A 27,104-nucleotide genomic window follows, 5' to 3' on the forward strand; every position below is an offset into this window, starting at 1 on the left:
TTTTTTCTCGTTTTTATTGCTTGTGCGTGAGTAGAGATCGAAAACCAACATCAAATTTTGCATGACAAGTAATTTCGTGATTCATGACAAAAACGATCAGTTATGAGTGAACTAACGAGGCATTCGGGTTCTTTGGGAAGTCTGTCAACGACTTTTGGTATTAAAAAGAATGGGCGGTTTCCAAACAATACCTATAAGTGGTATAAGGGCGGGGATAGTAACGTTTCTCGTGACAAAAGAAAGGAAATCCGTAATGACGTAATTGAATTGAATTAAAAGGAAAAATTGTCCCCAAAATAAGTTATAGATGGCGTTGTACCTACTACGTAAGTGTAACTTTGTCAAAAAAAAACATTGCACCGAGCCCTTTGAGCCGAGACCAAAGAACTTCAGATTTCTGGACAAATTGTTTTTAAAGTCTCTCGGGACCATCATCGGATAATAATCTGACTGACTCCTTTTCTCATTTTAATCCATAAAGGATAAAAGAAAGAATAAAAGGATTTTGAGGTTTTGCTGCTGCGATTTATTTATTCTCCGTATACCTACCGCTACTACGCAAGTGAGTATAAGAGAAGAGCTGTTATTAACTAGATTTTCAGCAAAAATATAAATCGGTTTATCCGTTTCATTCCAGCATTCCAGGGTTTCATCCGCCACATCCCATTTCCAGCATCAGGTTCTCGTCAGTAGGGCACGCCACCATCGTGGCGGTAAGTCCCCTCTTTGAGGAGTGGCTCGGGAGGAGTCACGGCGCCCTCACGTACCGCATGACGCAGGTCCTCACCGGACACGGTTGTTTCGGGAGGTACCTGCACCGCATCGGTCGTGAGGAGGCGCCCGGGTGTCACCATTGTGCGGACAGCCCCGAGGACACGGTGGACCACACAGTCCAGGTGTGCCCCGCATGGGAAGGGCACCGCCGGGTCCTCGTCGAGGCTTTGGGCGGCGGCGACCTCTCGCGTCCGGCCCTGGTTCAGGCCATGGTCCGGGGCGAGAGGGAATGGGATGCCGTCGCCTCCTTCTGCGAAGCGGTCATGCTCGAGAAGGAGGAGGCGGAACGCCAGAGAGTTCGCACCTCTCATCCCGGCCGCCGCGCTGGACCAGGTAGACACCATGGGCGCCGGGTGTCGCGAGATGACTCCCGGCCACCGTAGGCGTGGGTCTGTGGGCGGTGAGTTCGGGTGGCTCATCGTCCCTCTGTCTTCCTAGACGACAGACCCGTGTCGACGGCGCGCGTTGTTCCACGCGCTCCTCAAAGAGACGTCAGCAACCCCAGCCCAGCAGGCAAGGCCTGCCGGGGCTGCGGGTTGTTCGAAAGAGATACCGCGGCCCTGGTACATAAAAGGCCTATGACGGAACACGACGATTTTAGTCAGTAAAGTCTGACTCCCTCACCGCTGCTAACCCACAGCGGGAGGGTCATTTGATGATTTTACGTCGATAAAAAAAGGTTCTCGTCAGTCAGAAACATGAAGAGAACTCGTCAAGACAAGTTCAACGAGCCCAAACTCGATGGGTTTACTAAAAGGCAGTTCAGGGTTACGTCTCCTACCTTCGTGCCCTAACAGCAGACCAGCTCAGTGGTTCCAAAAGACATTAGTGTTTCAAATTTCAGATCCCACATATACTTGCAAGTAAACTGAGCGTGTAACATTCCTATCACATCTAGCAAACGAGCTGATGACCTTGAAGACCTGAACCGATTTCCACCAAACATAGCTAAGAACACTCCTGACATACCTTTTAAATAAAAAAAACCGCATTACAATCAGATCATCCGTTTGGGAGCTACGATGCCACATACACACACACACACACACACACACACACACACACACACACACACAGACACGTCAAACTTATAACACCCCGTCGTTTTTGCGTCGGGGGTTAAAAAGAAGGTGGTTGATGTTGTTTTTATTTTTATGATCTTTATTTTTCGGATTCTATAGACAGTTTTCAACTTGAAAGAGCTCTATGAAGCGAAAAGTTTCTTCATTACTCATACTTGCCATAATCGTATTCGATATCAATTAATCCTCACAAAAAAATACGTCCGCACAGAATGGGCGCTCGCTGCAAACTGAACGTGTCGCCAAAGTGTGGACGCTACGGCCATCACTGTGCCACAATCCCGCCATAACCCTTTGACCTGCGTCGAAAAACCGACATCACACGGATCTTGCGCCAATGCGTGGGCCAATAGTCCAATACCTACCAAATAGATCACCAACCCCCGTTCTACACAATGGCCAACACGTATTGGCGAATACATTCGTCAAAATATTGGCTAACGTGTAGAGCCGCCATAAGCCCGGCCGCAAACATCCGGTTTCCTGATCAGGAATTCAGATTCACAAAATGTTCACAAGAGAAAAAGTAAGAACGTGTGCGCTCTTGTGAACATTTTGTATGAAAAAAGAGCATTTCGGTTTCCGAATCTGAATTCCTAATCAGGAATCCGTATCCGGAAACCGAATGTCTGCAGCCGGGCTAAAATTATCCATGTTTTCGGCTGAAAGACTATGTATCTATGGCCAAGAATATTAAAAAAAAAGAAATCTTCGCTTTGCTTCCTGCTTGGGGTTGGGGGGTGTCGGCCCGGCCGGTGTTGACTGTTGTGTTGGAGCCATTTTTCGGAGTTTTCGTAGGAATAGGAGTTTTAATAATATTATATTCCCTTTGTTTTTTTCTGCAATCGTTCGAATTGGTATACTTCATGTGATTTTGTTTTTATTGTCTATAAAATAAAATGATTGGGTGGATTCTTGTGTGAGACATAAAAAACTTTCCTGCTGAAAAATGATTGTTGATAGGTTTCTCCTAAAATTGAGGTGGTTTCGGGTCGACACAAAATTAAAAATTTGCTATCGTAGGTCTTTTTGGTTCCTATGTTCTGGTCGAGTCGTAAAATATTAAAATGTATTGTGGCGGGTTTTCTAGCATAGGTATCTTGTGGCTCAGTCCTTGTTAAAAAGATTGCTCTTTAAAAAAAAAAAATTAGCAGTTGCAGTTAGTGCATGTATTCTTTTGATTTGGTAACAATTCTTAAAAATATGAGTAATAAAAGACTATGTCGGCAAACTAAATTTGTTTGTACCTAAAATGGCGGTAAAGACAATACACAATACACAGAAGATTTTTCTTTACCTGGTTGTTCTGTTGTTTGTAAAAAGCTGCTTTCGGTTTCTCTGTCTGCAGGTTCTGGTAGATATTGATAAATTTCACTAGTGACGTCCTACTGTAGAATTTTTGGGAGAGAGTTGCTCTGTTTCTTAGGATGGTTTGTGTAAGCATGGACACTTGTCTTCATGTTAAAAACTACTTGAGTTGTGACTAGCTAGGATTTGATCCATATCTAAAATAGGAACCCTGTCAGATAAAATCCTTGCTTATTTATCTATTTATCTATACATATAAAAATGAATTGTTGTTCGTTAGTCTGTCTATATATATGAAAATGAATTGTTGTTCGTTAGTCTGTCTATATATATGAAAATGAATTGTTGTTCGTTAGTCTGATTAAAACTCTAGAATGGCTGGGCTGATTGAGCTGATTTTGGTTTTAAAATGTTGTCGTAGTCGAGGGTAGGTCTAAACGGTGAGCAAATAAGGAAAAATTGTGAAAATTTAAAAAGTTAAGTGTTGTGTGTTTGTGACTTACTAAATATGCCTCCAATAATAAGGCAGTATGAAGTTCGCCTGGTCAGCTAGTCTCTTTATATAATATTATTTATTATTTATATGTTATATGTATGTATGAGCTATACATTGTATGAGCTGTATTAGAGTGGTAAAATAAGTAAGTAATAAGTAAGTAAGTATTTCTGGTTTTAATTTATTTGGAGTCATAGACTATCAGAATATTAGGTGAGTAGAAACCTATAAACTTGGTCTTTAACAAAACATTACTTTCATGCCTATCCTAGATATATCCAATGATAATAACATGAGTGATATTATTATATTATGTAAAATATAAACAAAATATATGTTTCTCTTAAAAGTGGTTGATTGCCTGTTGTCGTTAATGTTGTTGTCGTTAGGTATGTTCTCCATAATAAGACCTTGCTCGTCTTAAGTGGCATGTGCTACAATTAGTTACTATTTCTTGACTGTATGTGTCTTGGGAATGGTATATTATTTCAAATCAAATCAAAACATTTATTCGCGTTCGTGACACTCAAACAAAAACGAATGTACATATAAAACCACACCAAAAACAAAACAAGAATAAAATAGAACAACAGAAGAATATGGTGAAAGGTAAATATGCATCACAATACATTACTTTACACTTACATTGTATTTAAGTTTATAAACTGAGCATGTCTTCTATTTAAATTGTTATCAATCAAGGACCTGGTCATCATGAGGAATGGCATGGAGTTCATAACAGAAAAACTGGCATACTAATGGAGGGAGCAAGGAAAATAAGATGCTCTAAAACAAAGTGAATAGATTATTTTGATATCAACATATCATTTCATTTCAACAAAACACAAGAATCACAAGGTTACAGTTATCTTGTGACTGTGCGGTCTAAGATTTTGTTTAGGTGACAGGCAAAAGTATATCTTAGGAGTGAAAAGCTAAATAGGTAAGGACTAATTAATTAGCCAGATCTTATCAAGAGAATCAGATTTTTTTTTGACATTCTATGGAATTATATATTGTTATGGAATCTTTGATCATGTTGCATTTGTTTGACTATTTTTGAGTTGCTCATACCTTTTTTTAGTGTTGTCAATATTTTCTTATATAGGGAAGTTTTGGTTGAGGTTTCTTTCCTACTCCGTTTGCATCTGCTTTTCAAGTCTGTGTCCTGCTGTTTTATGTAATTTCTAAGGACACCTATCTTGGATACCACATTATTATGTGTGTTCCAAACAAAAGTGGCCTCAAACACAAAACTCATATAAATTATATTTACTTATTTATTTAGTATGTAAAAAAATATTAAAGAAATTGTAAGTTATATAATTGATATACTATATTTTTTGTTGTTATCAATTATTCAGGTGTTAAAATCAGATCAGCCACAATGTAGAGTCAACATGTAAAGGAATTCCAAAGTGAAATTAAGATGTTTGTAGGTGTTTGTGAAATTAAGGTGTTTGTGAAAAGGTGGATTAAGGTGTTAAGGTGTTATGTACTTTCTAAAATATCTTAGACACCATTGACTGTGTTTTGGATGGCACAATAAACTGTAGGAGCCGGCTGTCATTGAACATCCTTAGCAGTCGTTACGGGTAGTCAGAAGCCAGTACCTAAGTCTGACACCAGCCTAACCAAGGTATCAGGCTGCTCGGGTAACTGGGTTGAGGAGCTCAGATAGGCAGTCGCTTCTTGTAAAGCACTGCTACTCAGCTGTATCCGGTTAGTCTGGAAGCCGACCCCAACATGATTGGGAAAAGGCTTGGATGATGATGATATATTTTATGATATTCTATGGCGAACTGTAAAAAATAACCTAATTCATTTAGTGGTTTAACCACAAGAGTCATTTTTCGTTTTAATAATATACAACATCATGTGTAAAGTAGAGATAAAGTAAGGAGTATTGAATGTTTTGATCAGTTCAGAGGTGTCAGTTTTCAAGGGAGAATTTCAGTTGGTTTTATAATTTTCGCACATTTTTATTCTATTTACTTTGTTTCAAAAATACATTTATTTATTTTTAAGTATTTTTTTTCTTTGTGTCGATTAGACATTCTATGTCGATTAGACATATATTAACCAGTATATTAAAGGATTTCATTTAATGTGATAGTGAACGACACACCCGATATATTCTGGGACAGCTCTTGACTGTGCAATAAAAAACTTGTAAATAAGTTATAATAACATTTATTAGAAAAATATAATAAAAAGGAGTTTGAATTTGAATAACTGTAAAACGTATTTTTTTTATCATTTTAGGTCAATAAAAACATAATTTTCGGGGATCCATTGTAAACTTCTCGATTGCATTATTATTAAAATCTTGTAGGTTTCCATGAATAAGTCTTTGGTGCACTCTCATTATGGCCAGGTTTTTAGCCTGCAGAGGCTGCTAAACGATCGCTCTACCGTCCACGTCGTCCATGGAAGAGCGATCAATATTTTCAACGCTTTTTGCTTCTTTTAGGATATCAGGGAAGAGAGGTGCAGCTGCACCTTTTTTCCTGAAATTTTAATGCTAATCAACCTAACATATTTAGTAAAAATATTTTTATTAGGTAATTATGGTGTAATATTTATATTACGCCCGGGGCTTTTGCCCCCCTGCCCGCCTCACGTTACTCCACTGGCTTATTTTTAAATATTTGTGTAACACGTACTTTTGCTGTTCTGAAAATAAGAATTGTCGACAAAGTCGGATCTATGAACAATAATATTAGGTGTATTTTTCTTTGAGGATGTTGTAATAAAAGTTACTAATTATGAACTAAAAGACCCATAAAAAACTGCAAAAGTCATTAAGGAATTACAGAGGCCCCAGGTAAGGGATGATTTATTTTAGACCGGGCCGTGTCCGGGCTTTTACGAAATTCTAAAGAGCGTCGTTTGTAGCCCGGACGGGCCACGGATCATGCACTGTGTAATATAAACTGCTTCATACAAAATGTATGTAACGTTTCACATCCGTGCCCCTACACGGCATGCCCCGGACACGGCCCGGCCTAATATAAATCATCCCTAATCAAAGAGATAAGTACCTTGTTGAGGTTTAGAGGATGAGCGAGGAACTGTGTTGTTTTTGTTCCATAGTTTCGACGGTTTCTTGAGATTTAAAGTTATTAAAATTTTTACTTGGATTTCGGAAATGTCTACCGAATGCTGATTCTGAGTACTTTTTGAATCGCTTTAAGTCCAAATCCTCTCTTTCCCAGTCTTCTTTTTTTATGTAGAATAGAAGTGTTCTTAACCAAGATGGTACCTGTTCATCCATATAATAGAATCTCCTGCGCCAGAGTTTGAGGGTATCGCAGAAGTTGCCTCCTTTTCCTCCAATCCAATAAGGAATACTGAAAAAAGATCATAGAGAGATCTATTAAGACAGATCAGGAATATCAATTTTAATAATTAGAATCCTGAGCGATAGCGAGGGAATCAAAAGAGCACAATGTGAAAAATCATTGCACTCGAGTGCAACACGTAAGTTTTCATCCCACCTCATCGAGGAAATTTCTAAACTCAAAAAAAATGGCCCGCACGTCACAAAAATTAAAAAGATGTACCTAATGAAATTTATTTATGCAAAAACTCAGTTTAAAATGTAATGAGGTTTAAAATCGATCTCAAAACAATTAAAAAAAAAAAAAATTCATCCTAACTAAATGCAAAAAAACTAAATGGGCGCATGGTTAAAGTTCATTTATTTGAAAACGAGGTTAAAAATCTATTGAAAAACAATAATAAAATTTACTTAATTAATTGAATAATTATTTTAAGCAGTATTTTATTTATTTAAAACTAGCTGACCCCGCGAACTTCGTATCGTTTAAACCTTCCCTGGACCTCTACAAACATTTTAAAACCAAAATAAGCCAAATCGGTCCAGCCATTCCGGAGTTTTAGTGAGACTAACGAACAGCAATTCATTTTTATATATTTAAAATGTATTTGTTTGAAAATTCTTATCAAGATTGTCACAAATGGAGTATCGCACACGATGTTCTAAATTCAAATCACTTTGCCGCTCTAGAGGGTAAAAACGGCTTTTGCGCTCAGATATCCTAGGTTAAAACTACTCTTTCTGAGATGGTGGGATCAAAAATAAATTTTGGTTTTTAAAAGTTTCGAGTCTCTAAAAAAGAGAACCTTATAGTATCTCTTGATAAATAACGACCCTGGTTCGGTCGGCCAGCGCACGTGTATGATCGGGCTGTCTACCCGGGCAGCAATTGAGTGACTGACTACTATTACGACTGTCACGCAACCTCCGCACCATTGAGGCCGATTTTTTTCGCTATATTGTGTCAAAGTTATCTTTGCTTGCGTCGGCAAACATGCCCGATGCGCTGCAAAAGCGTGGCAATCTCAACAGTACTCTGAACACATTATTATATTGGAAACGCAAAGCCTTGTAAGCCTTTTGGGGATATCTGAACCACAGGGCCCCTATGTACAGCGTTGTGCAATAAGCTTTAAAGACAGCTAATTTAATTTCTACTGTATATCGAGAAAAACTGCGAGCCAGCATGTTCGTCTCGACTGACAAAGCTCTGCGCTCCCTCCCAAGATCTAAATCATCATTTGATCGTCTGTTAAAAAATAGAAGCAGATTTTTAATAAATCATTAAAATGTACCAAGTTGGTTTAACATAATTCCAATTCGTGTTGTGTAAGAACACAGGATGTCAATTCGGCGTAAAAAACTCATCCACGGATAAAACAACCATCTTTTTACAATTGAAAGGAGTCGATACATTCTGTTATTTTGACATGTTCAGGATCACCATTTTCCGCACACCTGTTGAACCAAGTATGGGAGTCTGAGTAGAGGTTATTCCTTCCATGCAACTGGTCCAATTCATTAAAAATCCATTTGTTAAACTCATGTCTCTGCAACTGGTTCCACTTCGAGGGATCTAAGTTAATGTTATAATTACCTTCCTTTGAAATGGGAGAAGCAATCTTGTCCATTCTCTTTGTAACCTCAAATTCGGTGTTTGTCATAGTCTGCTCCCGTATGAACGGCAGTATATTATCACTCATCGACTTCTCTAAGGCTACTTGAGACGCATCTCGTAGGTGTGCTTGCAGAACACTCGACCCTGTACATTAAGCTCCCTCTCTTTTCTGCATAATTGGACGATGTCGTCTTTCATATGGTTGTAATACAATTTCTCCTGTTCACCAATCGTTTTTTAATTTCATTGCGAATCATCCTGGGCAAGAGTCGGTTTTCTTTTGCAAGGACTTGACTTTCTGGAATGGCGGTGTTTGACATCGGCGATGAATGACCACAATCAAGCTCGTATGCACCTGCATCTGATAGTGGTATGTGACACTTGACAGGTGCTTCAAGATGTATCTTGTCTGTGACTCCTCTAATGTATGAAAGTACGGCAGGTAAACGCTCAATTGTGGCGGGTTTGCTATGTATCTTGTTGCATGGGTTGCACTTTCAGCGCAGCAGTTTTTCTTAGATGGATATTTTGTAAAATGATATCCATCTTCTCCATTCCAAAATATCAACGGGTATTGTAATGTGTCATATGAACTATGCATTTATTTATGCGAGATATTTGTTGCAACTACCCATTATCGCGACGCAGCACAATATCTTGTGATTCCAAATTTTCCCCAACTATCAGAATGGCCACTTCATCTATTGTTGGAGCGTTAAATGTGTGTTCATGTGTTCCAGATGGTCGTTTATCCGCTCTGATCACGATTTTGTAGTCATCATTCGGCATGCGCTCCAAAGCACTGCGATGGTGAATCTGTCCTTGTCTCTAAAGAATTAAAAGCAGTCATAATTACTGATTTACAAACAATGTAGGAAAATATATATTGCGTGTAAGTACAAAAATAAATAAATACCTTGAATGTCGGATTAAATCCTCGTTCTTCGATAATGTCTGCCCCAAATGAGGTTATTTGGAAATAACCATTTAATTTTTTAAGTGTTTGCTAGAAAATGTAATTCGGGTGTTTCGCAACAAAGCAATGACTGCAAGCTCAGGTGGCGGAGTCAATAACGGCAATTACAAGTTGCCACTAAGGCAGCACAATCCTGGCGCTTCTCCGGGAAACTTCAATGTGTCACAATACTCGCAAACAACGTTAACGTTGGATCGCTGTCACTTCTTACCGGTCGCCTCAAAATACATAATTGCTACCAGCTACCATTAGTTGCTATCGTCGTGGTTTTGAAGACAGCCATTCTGATATCAGGATCGCTGTCACTTTTTCCAGTGTGAAGAAACGGCGCAATTATTTTTTTTCACTCAGAGTTTCTACTTAATTGCTACGCTCCTGCATTAAATTTTGGACCCCATCGATTTCGCGGATAAAAAGATATTTAACAACTGAGTTTTTGCGCCTTGCGAAAATAAATTAGCAGACTAAGGCCGTTTGTCCACTGCCGTCGTCACCGGACCGTCACCGGGAACGAACTGCGATAAAATCCGTAAAAGTAGTTTTATTTAAATGTATATTCGCGTAAGTGTCAGAAATCAGTATCTTTTTAACTTAACTCGTTTGACCAAAACTTTTTGGACATAAACATAGCTGTCTCTTCGTGTCGCATGCTGCAGATATGACGACCTGATCCCCCCTACACACGCGAAGGCAGAGTAAAAAAATATGTATCTACACATTGTACTCACCTGCTAAAATATCTTAGCGCCCATCTGTAAAAATTGGTGGTGAAAGCTGCTGATGTTGGATCAAAATGTGGGGTTTGTGCATTCATGTTGGATGCTCCAGAAGCAATACTTATAACAGAAAGGCCCATTTGATATCCGTCAATGAGAACAACTAAGCCTTCTTCTATATTTTCTCTTGTTCGTAAATTTACATTCATCTTAAACTCTAAAAAATATAATAGATTCGTTAAATTAAAAACAAATCCATTGTATGTATCGCAGACACTGATTGATGTTGTCAAAATCAATATCAATCGAAAAATAATGCTCGATAGACTGATCGAGGGCATAAAACACATCGACGGCTCACCACGAATGTGTCCAGTTGGTGAAACTCAAAATTCGAACATTTGTCATGTCGTCAACTCGACACGTCAAGATTTTATTTCGTGTCCAATTAGTGAAACTTATATGATAAGAAAATGTACACTATATTAATAAACTTGTGCTATTTTGCTAAATAAAAATACTATATACAATACTTAAAATAAACTGCTATATACAAAACATAAAAACATATATAAAAGAACATTGATTAGGCGTCGAATTATTCCTCCGCATCACTACCCAGAAGACTGGCTGCATTGGCCCTGGCCCTAGTACTTGTAGTAAGAAGCAGAATGAAATTCAAATTAAGCTCCGGCTTCGCACGGTATAACAGTATTAAATGCTACAATGTGTCGAAATGGCGAAAACATAAAAGTGTATAATTTATGTTTCATAACTGGACACGAATCAAAATATTGACGTGTCGAGTTGACGACATGATAAATGTGAAAAATTTGAGTTTTACCAACTGGACACATTCATGGTGAGTTAAGTGTGTCGAGATGACGAATAACTAGGGCTGCCATCACGAATTTCCCCAAACCCGGACATTTGACGTAAATCGCATTTGTTCCCCGGACGGGTCCGAAAATAATATAAAAAAAGACCTTTAAATTTCTTTTTTTTTTAATTTCACACAATGTGTAATTTTAGCAATAAACAATTACGAAAACAAATTAATTCTTTTATATTTGTGTCTAACGAGTTTCTCTCTTTCGTCCATTGCTGATTAATTAATGAAAATAATCGCTCTACGTTCGCATTATGAGCAGGTATGCAGAAAAAATATTGCGCAATCCTACTTAATTCAGTGTACAGATGTGCATTCTTTGTTTTAAAAAAATTCAGCCAAAGCTGGTTAGCGCTCAATTTTTTCTCTTCGTTTCAAAGATTTAGGCTAAATTCTTTCAAATTGACCCCACTCGTCAAATGATTTCGAGTCGTCTATATTAATGTTTCTTTCTTTCAAAAATAGCAAAGTTTTTTCTACTTCAGGCCACGATGAATCTACTGAAATGTTTTCCAACATCATCCAATCGAAGTGGTTGAACTCGCGAGGGTGTGGAGACGAAGGGCGGTCCGTTGATTTATCGTGTTATTCTTACACCGAATGAAGTTAGCGTTTTGTATTATAATTCCGATAAATACTTAAATACAGTAAGGTGCTTTCTTACATGAAAAGTGTCCGGGTTTTCCCCGGACGCTTCTTGAAAACCCGCCCGGACGTCCCCGGACGGGGTCAAAACGAGGACAAATCCGGGGAAACCCGGACGGATGGCAGCCCCATGAATAACCCATTTGTTCCATCTTTAGACCTAGTTTTTTAGCAGATCAAAATTTCTGCTCTCATTATCACGGTTCATGAGATAGGCCTGGTGACAGACGGACGGACGGACAGAGGAGCGAAAACAATAGGTTCATGTTTTACCCTTTGGGTTCGGAACCCTAAAAATGAAGCTTAGGGTATAAGCTATCACTTGATGTGCACATCGTTTTTATTGGATATACCGGCCAACTTTACCCATCATCCTGTGTTTTTAATGAAAGTCCTGCACTTTCACGAAATAATACTTTGTTGTGCTTGAACATGTATTTTTCATTTTTTGTTTTACAAAATTTCTCATGAACCAAGCCGTTGATGATAGAACCGCTAACATAACAATTTAAAACGGCTGATCGGCTCAGTGGCTAATAAAACGTGTGTAACAATCACGGCTGAGTGCCAGTGTTTCACAAGGAGCGACTGCCTATCTGATTTCCTCAAGCCAGTTTCCCGGCCAACCCAATACCCCTTATGGTTATCACACTTTTTGGCTTCTCATACCCGTAACATATGCAGTTATACAGTTTATAGTGCTTCCCTAAACTCGGAAGATGTCGTCATGACAAGATGGTCATCCCATCCACGGACTGACGTTGCTTAATCTTATGATCGATTACAATATTCACTCCCAAACTGAAGATTCCAGAATTTTGCCGGTCCCCCCAAAGATCCCGAATCGGCGTTACAATAATTTGCAAGCAAGTTTAAAAAATGTTTGCCATTCTCAGAGAAACTTCGCCCTCGAGTGATAGTATTTTCGCAGACTTACAGACTTTTTATTTTAATTCACTAGGAAATATAGTTAATAAATGCAAATGTAAAAAATGTGACGCAGGTGATAAAATATCTTACCTGTTGTAGGAACGGCTAAGTCGAGACCCAAACGGGGTTTCCAAAAAAACGTGCCGGGTATAGAGCACTGAAATCATTGAATCATTGTTTTTTATGTATATGTATGTAACAAATAAATGGGAATTAATAAGTGTGACAAATAACTAATGACGGTGGATATGATATCCAAATATACTTACTTTTGCCCTTGGCACATTAATAAACGCTACATATATGAAAATATAACCAATTTTTTTCATTTTCAAATTAAACTTAAAATAGCACATCTTGACTAACCCGAATATAGTACAGTTCTGAGTCTTTTTGTCTTACGAAATGTTACACCGTAATGTATTATGCTAACAATAAATTCCAGCCGAAGGAATTTGCTTGTAAACATTTGACACCTTTGATGATGTAGTTTCCGGTACAAAACAGCAATTTAGGTTATACAGTAAAGCCATACCTCTATTTTAACCTCGTTGTCCGGAATAAAACAATACCTACTGAATGTCATCATCTCAGCCATAGAACGTCCACTGCTGAACATAGGCCTCCCCCTTTGATCTCCACAGATACCTGTTGGAAGCGACCTGCATCCAGCGTCTTCCGGCGACCTTTATAAGGTCGTCTGTCCACCTCGTTGGTGGACGTCCTACGCTGCGCTTGCTAGTCCGTGGTCTCCACTCCAACACTTTTCGGCCCCATCTGCCATCTGCTCTGCGAGCAATATGACCTGCCCATTGCCACTTCAACTTGCTAATCCGGTGGGCTATATCAGTGACTTTGGTTCGTCTACGGATCTCCTCGTTTCGGATTCGATCACGTAGAGAAACTCCGAGCATAGCCCTCTCCATAGCTCGTTGAGCGACTTTGAGCTTTGAGATGAGGCCGATAGTGAGAGACCACGTTTCGGTGCCGTAAGTCATCACTGGTAACACACATTGGTTGAAGACTTTCGTCTTGAGGCACTGAGGTATGTCGGACGAAAAGACATTGCGTAGTTTCCCGAACGCTGCCCAGCCGAGTTAGATTCGGCGGTTGACCTCTTTCTAAAAAACTTAGACCCTACCGTGCGGACAGTTTCCACTAGCCCGTCGTTGATCTCGTCCACTGACACTAAGTTCTCGAGGCAAGCAAAGCGATTAGAGAGCTCGAGTTGAAAGCTTTCCGGGTTTTGAATATGGGACCGAGTAGGTCGGAGCGTAGACTTCATCAGACTGGACCTTTCAAGTTTAACATTGATATTCAGTGAGGCTCTTACAATTCGGTGATCGCTACCGGTTTTTACCCTGTTGATCACAGAGACATCACTGAATATCCGTTTCTTGTCGGTCATGAAGAAGTCTATCTCGTTTCTCGTGAAACCATCGGGACTTAACCAGGTCCATTTCCTGTGAGGCGGCTTCTGGAAGAAAGAGTTCATCATAAAGAGTTCCTCTTTCTCCAGAAAGTCGGCCAGCCTCTGTCCCCGAGGGTTCCGTTGCCCATACCCAAATTGCCCCACTCTCAACTCATCACCGCTTTTCTTGCCCAACCTAGCGTTAAAGTCCCCCATAACAACAGTGAAGTGGGTTTTGGAACTATGCATGGCCTTACTTACGTCCTCATACATAGTCTCCACCTCATCATCGGAGTGTGACGAGGTCGGTGCGTATACCTGAATGACCTTCAGCGAATATCTTTCGGATATTCTGAGTATTAGGTATATCACCCTGTTCGACACACTGTCGATGGTTATTATGTTGTTTACGAGGGACCTGTGAACGAGAAACCCGACACCACCTTGGGACTTTTGGTCGCCCTCCCGGTAGTAGAGCAAGTTACCAGACTTCAGGGTTACGGTGTCCTCTCCCTCTCTACGGACTTCGCATAACCCTATAATGTCCCAATGTAGCTTGCTCAACTCCTCTTCCAGCTCGCAGATCTTTTCGTCAGTCCTCAATGTGCGTATGTTGTGTGTTACCAGGGCCAGTCGTCGTGGGGGTGGGTAGCCGGATCTCTTCCGGAGATTCTTAGCACCCCCTGCTCCGCCGTTACCTTGACCGCTACCCGCGCCAGGGATAGCGGAGCTGCCGGGGACTGGGGGCCTGGTTTCTGTGCTTTTCATTAGGAGGGTATTTGCCTTTACTCGCCACGCTTGGCAGGCGGGTTGGCGATCGCAGTGAGTATGTACAGTTCGCAGAGGGCGCTGCTGCCCGACCTCCGGTTTTCCCTTAGTCGCCTCTTACGACACCCACGGGATGATTTGGGGGGAGCGCAATTCTAAGCCGGCGTCCCACGGCAAGCAATAGGGAACATGCAATGCGATAATTACATTGTCTTTTGTCCAGTACCAATACCAATACTAATATCATCGAACGCGTGATGATAAGTTATCGATTGCTCAAGGCACAGATAATTGAGCTGGTCAAGGCAAATCCAGGAGGAGTGACGATAATTACCCTACTACCGCTCTATAGGTAAGTGCTTTGCTATACAGACCCTGATGTTAACCTAGCTCACTTTAATTTGAATTTGCCAAACGGTCAGACGACCAGTTCATTAATGTTTTATTTTAAAGGGAGCGTTTCAAACTGGACTTCCGTTTCCCTCTCTTTGGGCACCTGAGCCTGTTAAGTCTGCTCTCCCACATGAAAGAGCACTTAGTCTGAATGTACACTGACTTACTTTTGGAATGTCACTCATGGAATCTGGTGCATCGTTAATAAACATTTCTATTTCGGATGCTGTGAAAACTTTAGATTTTTTTGGTTCATGACTAGATGAGGCTCTTTTTAAAAATGCCAGTATCTTAGTATAGGTTTCGATATGAATATCTATTTTCATCTTAATCGTAGTGTGCTTGATTTCTTAGTCTCATATAATTCAATAAAATATGCAAGCAAAACGTTTTGGCACCTTTAGCTAGTCTCCATGTATTAAGCATTTCTTATTGTTTTAAATACTTCTCGCGTGATTGTTGAGCGGAAAGGTCGTTTGCGCATTATTGACAGTTTCAATCAATTCTGTCGGCGTCAAATATATGTCGTCGTCGTCACTAAAATCATTCATTTTAGTAGAATAGAATATGTTTTTCACGTTTTAAACAATATGACGTAAAAAAAATAGCGAGCGCAACGCAAATTAAGAAAAAAAGTACCAAGAAGGTTTTCTAAATTCAAAAATGTTGATGACAGGCTGTGTTCCGAAGCCAGTGCTCAGGACATTACGTCAACTTGTCACCGTGGCACTCCGTACAATAAGGTGTTGATACGTAAGCTCACGCACACTGGCCAGGATACTGAGTTCAATTTCGGAACACAGCCGAATTCACAAACTCAGTCCACATGAGGTTCTAATTTCCTTTGCCGCTCTAGAGTATACAATGGGCTTTTGCACTCAGATATCAAAGAGCCATCATCATCTCAGCCATAGGACGTCCACTGCTGAACATAGTCCTCCCCCTTAGGTCTCCACAGATACCTGTTGGAGGCGACCTGCATCCAGCCTCTTCCGGCGACCTTTATAAGATTGTCTGTCCACCTTGTTGGTGGACGTCCTACGCTGCGCTTGCTAGTCCGTGGTCTCCACTCCAGCACTTTTCGACCCCATCGGCCATCTGCTGTGCGAGCAATATGGCCCATTGCCAATTCAACTTGCTAATCCGGTGGGCTATATCGGTGACTTTAGTTCGTCTACGGATCTCCTCATTTCGGATTCGATCACGTAGAGAAACACCGAGCATAGCCCTTTCCATAGCTCGTTGAGCGACTTTGAGCTTTGAGATGAGGCCGATAGTGAGAGACCACGTTCACAGAGTAAAAATACCCTTTCCGTGATGGTGGGATGAAAAGTACTTTTTATCTTTATCTTATCTTTTATTTGAATATTATGTAAATAAACATTTACCTATCCAAATTATTCCATCTCATTTGATTTTCTTGATGACTGTTTTTCCTTTTTAAAGAATTGCTTGTGTTCTGAAACAACAAATACCATATTTACTATTGCTATAATTATATTTTTAAAACATAGCATGAGAGTTTTGCTTGGATGGAGCCAAGTCTAGGGGAGTACCAGTAAATGAATATTACTCAGACACTTACTAATAATACTTGTCTCGTTTCAGCATCAGAGGCCAAGAACTCATTCCTGACACTCTGTGCACGCTGAACCCTAGTAGGCTGCATCCTAGGACGGAGGGCTGCATTGTAGTGGTAGGGACGGAGGGCTGCATTGTAGTGGCAGGGATGGAGGGTTCTTGAAACCTCTATACAATGTGTCCCGGGGATAAGTGACCGCCCAAAATTTTTTGAATATTTGTACAAAATTAAGGATAATTTCGTTTATATTTTTGAAAAAAAAACATTAAAATTTTTTTATTGTCAGGCCTGTTAATAACAGGCTTTGCTCTTTTTTTTCAAATTTCAACTGACTGTATTTTTGCATTTGTTTGAAATAGCAGCAAACATTGTTGTGAGCTATTGTAGGAAATATCATGTAGTTTATTAATAAATTAAAAGAAAGTGATATTAAGGGGGCATTTATTGGACTTATTTTGAAAAAACTGAAAAAAAGGCGTTATTTTCTTTGAATTTTTATTTTTTTTTTCTAATAAATGTTTTATTACATTTTTGTTATGTTTGATAATTTTAATTGATAAACTATGATGTCGGCTAGTCAATAAAGAAAAAAGAATTTAAAAAGATGTAAAAACTTAGGAAATATCTTAAAAAAACTGCAGCACGTCACAGTATTTACTAAAAATCATTAAAAAAAAACCAAAGGCGGTAAGTCCCAAATATAAACGAAATTATCCTTAATTTTGTACAAATATTCAAAAAATTTCGGGCGGTCACTTGTCCCCGGGACACATTGTATAAAATATCCGTGCCGATAACTGTACCACAGAATATTGATTATAACACAGATAAAAAATAAGTTCGATCAATACGTTATGTTGTGCTTTGAGTTACGTGAGTTACGTTACCTATACATAAAAGGTTCATGCGTGAAAAATAGTGCATCTGACACATTTTTTTTGCTAACTAAACGTAAATTCATCGCAGGACGACCCATTACATATTACATCCGTCTTCGTTCATCTCCGTTGTTATGGAAAGTGTTTGTCTTGATAGAAACGCGAGTCTACGGGTCGCGCCATGCTCGGGTAGAAGACATGTCGTGAGTGGCATAGAAAGAGCTTTGTCTTTTCTTGGAAGAATAGGGATAGAATCGCCATGCTGTGCCCGCTGGAGTCATTTTCTCAAATCCGCCTCTTGGCAGGGCCGTCTTTAAACTATTTGGGGCCCTGGGCACATTAGGATCATGGGGCCCCTATGAGCTTGAGAAAACACTTTTTAGTTATAATATGTCTAATAGATGTTCCTGAGTTTATACGCCACCGACTTCTAGGCCGATGCACCTAAGATTAGTTTTTTTTTGCGTTTCAGTGTTTTTGGGAGTCGTTTAAATTTGTTTGTAATTTTTTTTTTGGCTATAGTTGTCACTATCCGCATTTGTGGAAAGTTCTCATCAATACGAATAATATAAGCCCAAACAAGAGGTAGTTTACTTATTCAGTTGTCGAGTTCTCTCGACCTTCTCCGGTCTCCATCATCAGGTCAGCTCCAAACCTTCAGAGTTGCAAAGATCTCGTCAATACATATAATATAAACCCAAACACGAGCTAGTTTACATATTCAGTTGTCGAGTTCCCTCGACCTTCTCTCGTCTCCATCATCAGGTCAGCTCGAAACCTTCGCTGTTAGAGCCGCCGTACACGGACTGCTTCAAGCAGTTGAGACCGACTGCTTAAAGCCGCGACCGCGCAGTGAACTATAGTCATTCATTCGCTGCCGTACACACGACTGCTTGAGCAGTCGCGACCGCTTCAAGCCGTCAACTGCATGATGAAATTCCATCGTGCCGTCGACCGCTCGCGAGCGGTTGCGAGGCATACACCGACTGCTCGAGCCGTTGACTGCGCTAGAGCAGTCGACAGCTCTCCAACTTCCCTCTCCCCCCCGCCCTTTGCGGCCTCGCGGCGTCTGTTTTCTCATTTGCCGACTGTTTTTTGAAAATCAACTGCTCGAGCAGTTGGGTCGTAGCTCGAGCAGTCAACAACCGACAGCTCAAGCAGTCGACGCCGACCGCTCGAGCGGTCCGTGTATTTCACTCAGCCGCTAACTGCTCGAGCAGTCCGTGTACGGCGGCCCTTACATAGTGTTATCAGACGTACACCTCATTGTCATTGTCATTGTCAAGTTTTTAACCTATGCACGCCTACAATTTTCGAAAGTTGCCCTCGATTTCTCAGAGTTTCCATCATCAGATCCTGACCTGGTGATTATGGGACCACCTGGAAGGTATACCCTACCAAACAAAAAAAAATCCTAATCGGTCCAGGCGTCTTCGAGTAATCGGTGAACATACATAAAAGAAAACAACAAAAAAAGATCCCGACGAATTGAGAACCTCCTCCTTTTTGGGAAATCGGTTAAGAACTATCTCGCTTAGCATAAAATCCTTAGATTAACTCTATGTTGATTGCAAAGGTAGATTTAAGATGAGCAAAATCGTTAATCGCTTCTTCAAAATCTATGGTATTGAGAATATCACATTCTATGGACATCAGCGACAAAGTAGTTAATCTCTCTTGAAGCATTGCCCTTTTTAATTCATTTTTTATTCGTTTCAATTTGGAGAAGGAGCGTTCTCCGCTGCAGTTAGTTATCATCATGGTTAAAAATATTCTCAATGCAATTTCTACGTTAGGAAATGTGTGTTCAATTTTGTTTTGCTTAAATAGATTTATATACTTCCTGTACACTGTTAGGTGCTTCATTTTCATTTATTTTGAATAGTTTAAAACATACATACAGCCACATATTTTTTACACCAATAGATATTTTCTGTTTCCCATCACTGACCCATCTGTCAAAAAGTTCAAGCTATGTTGTACAAGGTATAGCTATGCGCATGCGGCAAACTAAAGCTAATAAGCGTAGGTCATTACCATCAGATTTTTCAAACATAATGTTAATTCGGTAATATCTAAATATCGGTTATGATTTGGTAATCTGGCAGGAAATAGGGGGCCCCGGTCGTGGGGCCCTGGGCACGTGCCCATAGTGCCCAGTGGAGAAGAGGGACCTGCCTCTTGGCCTCTGATGTGGACTTGTAACAACGAGTGTTACTGGGTAGCATTCGGGACGCCGGCTTTACGTGTTCTCCCAGGCAGGGGGGGTGAAACACCGCCAACTTCAAGACTCCGGGTTTATGGGACTCCGGGTTCTGCCTTATGAAAGTTTCTAAAATCCACAAAGCCAAAATGTCGAACCGTCTCGGGAATTGACCCGAGACCTCGTGTACAGCAGTCGCGCTATCTATGACTAGACCAACGAGGCAACCTAAAACTAAAAAGCATCAAGAAATTCGTCCCTATCAATGTAGACTTGGAGCGTACATAATAGGCTGGCAGCATTACAATTAATACATTTCCACATGATTTCGTGAGCTTATATTTTCCAAGACACTAGCGCCACCTATTGCGATAATAAATTGTGGATCTTTCTGGATTGTAGTAAGTTTCTGGGAAAATCGGATGGTTGCAAGTGTTGCGCCCTTTACGTATATTCTGAAATATATTCAGGTAATATTATAATATTGCTGAAAATTAAAATATTACCTGCTAACAGAGCTAACTACGAATTTCGTTTTTCAAGTCTACATCTGTAACCTGTGTGAGATTGTATTGACAGTCTTACTTACTACATTCAAGGAATGGATTGAAATGATTTCAGTAGTTAATTTACAATAACAACACAATAATTAACGTACGAGCAACTCACGCATCTTAGATGTATTAACTAAGAAGTGGTTTGATTTAAACTACCACAGATGGAGCTTATTGTAGCAAAGTGCGGGTAAGCAGCACGCAAAGGCCTTTTTGCATATATATGTTTATTCTTATAAAATCATTCGCAAATTAATTAATAGCAAGTTTGCACCAAGTTTTTCTAAGAAATACTATTCTAGTGTCATCTATTGGCAGTTTTTTATTTCATTACCACGTAATTATTGTGATTACAAAATATTTGCCATCAATTTATTTATGTAAATAAGTCTTATTAGTATAGAATTAAGAAATGCTAGATAAACAAGATATTAGTGAAGTTATTCATACACTATTATACTCATAAGTTACCATACGTAAATAGTTATATTGAATAGAATTCATGTTCATTACAATTCTAAAAAGCAAATCATCTTTCAAGAGCACCGAATAAGCTAAGATAGTAAAAATATAATAGGTATTATTATTTATGAGGAGTGATACAATGGCGCTGCGGTGGTGGCGGCTCGTACTACAAGAGGGCGGCGTGGGGACGGCATCGATCCGCCTCGCCCGGCCACCTCTAGGGCGCACTTCACTCCAATAGTTCCATACTTTCCTCACTTCACGTCAACCACCTTATGTATGAAAAGTAGTATCTATACGCTTTCATTGTTTAGCCATCCCATTAACAAATACTGATATCTTCAGCTTGACTCCAAGGTCGCTACAGCCGAAGAGCATACAGAACACGTTGGAATCAGGCTAGGTTTAGTTGAATCTGTTCGTCGTCTGTTCATTACGAATTAAGACTAGTGTTACATACGGGTCAAATGTCAAGAAACGCGGTACGATACGTTATAAGTGAGAATTGTGGAAGTTTGTTGTGATTATTGAAGAATTTGCGGTAAATTTAAATTTACGCAGATAATATATCTATACACTCCAGTTCTTGTACCAAGTTAGCTTTAGTGAAAATAGCGCGAAATTCCTAAGCAGTGTAAAAGTGGAATGATTCATAGAGGTGCTTTCCATATCATAAATATATTTAAGTGAGCAAAACGCTAGTGTCATTCCTTATTATACTATCGTCGAAATAAAGCTTCACCACGTTTCGTCACAGCAAACTGCGTTATTCAAATCATTTTCCTTCACGAGGTTCGCCATTAAATATAAAAGGACAATCTGTAAAAGCGGCGTCATTGAGTCGTATCGAAGCTTCACCGAGGCTGGCTGCAGGGCCGGAGTGCGTCCGCAGCGTGGGCGGCGCAGCTGGCGGCGCCGCCGCTGGCGTCCGCCCTGGCTACGGGTATGAGGCACTCTCGGCGGCGAGCGACGGCAGTGAAGGAGAGCCCGAGGAAGCTCCTGAATACGCCGCTTTCGAAATGGAGTGCTCAGGAGGTGGTGAATCGGTGGATGGGCCCTCTTCACGAGGCTCTACTAAGGTCAACTTTCCGCCTGAAGTGGAGTTAGAGCGGCGACCTACAGTCTCCGCAGTGGCAACCGCGGCCTACCACAAGAGTCGCGGCAGATCCATGAGTGCCTGGAGCGACATTAGCCGATCCAGTATACGCTTCGAAGAAAGGTCAGTGTTCACGATGCTTTCTAAATCATATTCTATATTTAATATATAAAAATAAATAAATAAGATTTTGTTTTTACGTCAATGTACCAGATCAGACCAATATGTCTACCAAAAATTTAGGTGCGACAAAGGAAGTGCGGAATTTCTGTAGTGCTGTAAAAAGGAATCCATGCCAGTCTCTGTATAGTGGGATTTATCATTAAGCCATCGGAACAGGGAACTCTACATCGACTCACCATTATTTCTTAACATTAAATAAAATCAGCTAGCACCTTTCGCATCATGTAAAATGCTTGACGCATTCTACCGTATCGCACTCGTTTTGACATGCGCAAAGCAAGCCGGATAAAGTACTGCGATTTCAGGTCGAAAAAAATTGTAGTGGGATGTTATGTTACGAGGGATTTAACTATTATTATTCGTCTCACGTTAGTAAAAGTCGTTGTTTTTACAGTATTGCATTCTACATAAAAACGGTTATATTAGGTAGTGGGCATTGCAAGGTATCTGTGGTAATTATGAAATCATTCTGTTCTTGCAGTACGCATAATTCATTCTTTACTTACTCAGTGTCGAAGCTTCTGAAAGTAGAGGTATAAGTAACACCAAAAGGAAAACGTATGATTTCAACTGGAAGTTTTGGAGCAACACGCTCTAGTGAGTGTGCCTGGATTACTTTTAACTGAATCTATTACGAAAGCTATAAATGTGAGCGATGGATCGTAAAAAAAAACCCAGATTTTAGTTTGCACTTTTAAGCTTGCGTTTTATTCAGGTAAATTTCATATCGAGTGACACAAAAATTGTAAAAAGTCAAATATCAAAAACATTCCAAACCAATTCTATTCCATCAAATTTAAATTTACTTTATACAAATAAGTTCGTATATCAAACACGCCCCTATAAATTGAAATTAAAAAATATTCAAAAGAAAAACTCAGCTGGCCTTAACACCTAAACCATCTAGGACACTTATAATGTTTAACACTTGATAAAGGCTTAGTAAGCACATCAGCTAACATGGACTTAGTGGGTACATGTCTCAACTCAATGTCGTTCTTGTCCCTCACGTAATGATAACGAATATCAATGTGTTTGCTACGTGCATGAAACACAGGGTCCTGAGCTAAGAATATAGCCCCTTGATTATCGACATGAACAATCACTCGAGCGTACCTCGTGATTGCTTATTCCTTCAACAAGCTGTTGAGATACACAGGCTCCTTCATACTCTCCCATAGGCTGACCTACTCTGCCTCACATGTTGAAGTAGCTACGCTACGCTGCTTTCAAGACTGCCATGATATACAATTATAGTTAAATGTCATGATAACAATAGGTACGTATGAAATCTAAAATGGATTATATGCATTCTGCGCGGTATATCGGGTGTGTCGTACCTAATCACATTAAATCCTATCACATACACTTTATGATATTCTATGGCGAATTGTAAAAAAATACCTTAACCATTCAGTGCGGTGGTGGCCTCAGGAGTCAATTTTCTTTATTATAATTTACAACATCATGTATAAAGCAGAGATAAAGTAAGGAGTATCGAACGTTTTGACCAGTTGACAGCTGTTAGTTTTGAAGGGAGAATTTCTAACTCGCACAAATTCTCGCACATTCTTATTCTATTTACTTCGTTAGTATTTTTTTGTGTTTTTTTTTCTTTGTGTTAATAATATTAACCAGTATATTAACGAATTTAATTTAATGTGATTAGGTACGACATACCCGATATATGTATAATGCAAAAATATAATAAAGATCGATTAATTGAGTACCACAAAAGTACATCAGACAGGAATGAATTTTATTCAGTGCGCAAACTTTGTCAACTTTTATAAGTTGTTTGTTGTTGTTTATTAAGTTTTATAGAAACGTACATTTTTATATTGGTTGTGTTCTAGTATAAAAAAGAATAGTTATTGGCAGCGAAAGATGTTTATTTTATAACCGATTGTCACAGTCGTCATAGTAGGCACGGTGGCAACGCTAAACCGGTTTACTGACGCGAGACCTGACCCAAGTGCGTAAGAATTGATAGTAACCATATTTTGCTTGTTCCGTACCATTATTTATAAAACGCATAAAAAACACGTTTGTTGTATGGGAACACACCAAAATATTTATTGAATTCTTGTTTTCAGTATTTGTTGTTATAGCGGCAACAAAAATACATCGTCTGTAAATATTTCAGCTCTCTAACTATAACGGTTTATGAGATACAGCCTGGTGACAGACAGACGGACGGACAGAGAAGCGAAAACAATAGGATCCCTTTTTACCCTTCGGGTACGGAACCCTAATAAAATGGCGTTATTTCGTTTAGCAACTCACATTATTGACATATTAAAATCCACGTCATAATGGAAGTAAATACTAATTTACTTGGTGCTGAATACCCAGTGTAATTTTGCAAAGGACTCAATGTGAGACGTGAAGTGAGTATCCATAGATAGTGTGATGTCGAGCAATGGTCGCGGGGGTGCGCGTCGAGCGCGGAGCGGGAGGCAGTTGTGAAGAGGGCGGCTGGCTGGCGGCGGCCAGTATCTCGCTGGCGACGGCGACTCAAATCTCATTTAGTCTTTCAGGCGCAGTGATACGCAAGGCGTACCCGTCAATTCCGCGGTATCGCTCCTTTCTGCCGTCGCGTGTAAACACTGTGCGCGTTCCTCGTTATCTCTTAACTAAGTTTCATATTTATTAGCCTGTTTACGTATTATGTGAATTATTGCTTCTTAATCGTAGATTTTAGTCCTCAATTTTCTTAGTTACATTCTCGGGCTAACTCATTGAAATAACGTAGTTGCAAGGTGTGTGGCTGTAATGGAATTAGGAGACGATATATTTTTCATATATGGACGCAGCGGGTTTGTATATTTAATACGTCGTGCAAATAATTAATTCGTAATATAATAAAAAAGTTGGTAGAACAGTCCAGCAAAACGATTAACAAAACTCGTTGAAATACTATTGAACGGAAAAATATGTTCACCTAATTGAATGTATTGAAAAAGTATTCCATTGTTATGAAACATGGAAGACGAGGGTAGCTATAAGTTTTTAACATTTTGAGGTCAACGATAGCGAACTCAACGACAAGAATAGACTATTTTGAAGCCGCCTAGCACTCAAGACACTAGCACTCAACTTCCTTTCCACTTCTTTCGCTTTGCAATATAGTTAGTTACACTTTGTATGCATATTAATGTAAATAATATTTTAAATGATCATATGTACATGTCGAATACGTACCGTTGATTTCTTATTTTGTCCCCTTAGTGAGCAATGTACACAGTTTCTGCACTGGATAGATATTTTGTGAATGAAATCAGTTTAAATGTTTCAAGTCTATATGTACTGTGTAGGTACTTATTAAGTACAAAAACTTTTTTGAAGGTTGTTAATACGGCTTTAAATTGTCGCCATTTTTCTAGAAAACTTAAAATCGCGTCGATTTACTCATGGTACATACTTCTTGAGTATCTAAATTTACCCTTTTGACAAAGGCATGGATTAATGGATTTTTTCATGTGCTAAATTGGCATGTTCTAATCGCAGACCGAATTTTACACAACTTTAATATAACTTGAAGAACCATGCGTCACACCAGCTCATTTAAGGCAGGTCCACCTAATGCTTATGTAAATATATTTTATTTTTAACAAATCCCTACTTCTTATGGTCTCAGCATGCTTGTACGACTGATCGGTAAAGCTGCAATTTGTCAACTTTTTTGTTTTTTTTCGGCGGGGCCGAACCAATTTGAAAAGTTATGCTAAGCCCGAGTATCGATGGCAACATTTTACGAAGTGAAGAAGTTCCTACGCGACGCGGGCGATACCGCTAAGCTGCTAGTTGTTTAATATTGTCAGGACAAGATTATTAGACAGATTATATAAGTAAAAATCGCTTCAATTCTTTCTAATGTTACAAATGCGTAAACGTTTTCCCGCCAAATCTACTAAACCGATTTAATTATCTAGTAAACCTGAAGAAACGCCTTCACCGCGCTAAGCCTGCGTGTTGGAAAGCGCAGTGTGTAATATTTTTAGTTTCGGAGTGCTATATTTCATGATGTCCATCAAAAACAACTAAAGAGAAAGGCTCGCTTTTTATACGTCTAGCTAGATGTCAGAGCAGCAACCTTGGGCAGGCTATAAAAGTTATAAGAACCACTGAATTATCAATTAATAATACAGTAAAGAATAAGTATAATCATGTTGCGGTTATCAACTAAATAAGTATGTACGTTTCTTTTGAACGTGAAATAATGCTAAATAATATACAAATAAAGAATTTAAGAATAGATGATATAAAGGTAGTAAGAGAGCGGCGTTGTGTGCGTTGCGAGAGTCGTTGAAAAAAGGTAGATAGTACTCCATAGACATAACATTTTTGCGAGTAATTTACCTAGTTTTTGCTAAGTAGACGTCGAATTGTAAGTAACCATGTATGAATTCAGATGTGACGACGGCGTCGTGAAGCAGTAGAACAATGCGAGACTTGACGCTAATGAGAGATAAGGTTGAGTGCCGTCGCCCACTCGGCTTAGCTGGAAAATCTTGACTCACGTTTAACAAAATGTAAATGAAAAATACAAAAAGAAGATCAAGTATCAAAAATTACTGATATCACTAACACCGGTTTATTATGTAATAAGAAATATTATTGTATAAGTAATGAAGTCTAGGAATTGTATACAGCTCCTAGGAAATGTATTATATTCTGAAGCTTTTTAGGAAATTTATAAAATATTATTTCAATAATTATTTTATACATACATATCCTGGGAAGTGAATACATTTCCTAGGCATTGTATAAAATAACAATATCAATAGGTGT

At 39.4% G+C, this 27,104-nt stretch overlaps 2 protein-coding genes across 3 annotated transcripts in view; one reads left to right on the forward strand and one right to left on the reverse strand.

The window, feature by feature from the left end:
* Window positions 1-5,435: 5,435 nt before the first annotated feature.
* Window positions 5,436-14,461, reverse strand: LOC110374265 (uncharacterized). Its single transcript, XM_064036922.1, has 5 exons — window positions 14,450-14,461; window positions 12,868-12,934; window positions 10,326-10,530; window positions 6,705-7,013; window positions 5,436-6,170 (listed from the first exon to the last, which is right to left on the reverse strand). Exons 1-4 carry the CDS (start codon window positions 14,459-14,461, stop codon window positions 6,716-6,718), a joined length of 582 nt encoding a protein of 193 aa, XP_063892992.1. The 3' UTR covers window positions 5,436-6,170; window positions 6,705-6,715.
* Window positions 14,462-20,927: 6,466 nt separating this feature from the next.
* The window catches only part of LOC110374263 (potassium channel subfamily T member 2), a 61,490-nt gene continuing 55,313 nt past the window's right edge, over window positions 20,928-27,104 (forward strand). For both annotated transcript variants that reach the window (XM_049835972.2, XM_049835976.2), the window contains exon 1: window positions 20,928-22,250. In XM_049835972.2, the coding sequence (XP_049691929.2) occupies window positions 22,051-22,250 (200 nt within the window). In that variant the 5' untranslated portion in view covers window positions 20,928-22,050. The remainder of the gene's footprint in view (window positions 22,251-27,104) is intronic.

This window comes from Helicoverpa armigera, chromosome 1, assembly GCF_030705265.1.
Source record: "Helicoverpa armigera isolate CAAS_96S chromosome 1, ASM3070526v1, whole genome shotgun sequence".
Taxonomy (NCBI): Eukaryota; Metazoa; Arthropoda; class Insecta; order Lepidoptera; family Noctuidae; genus Helicoverpa; species Helicoverpa armigera.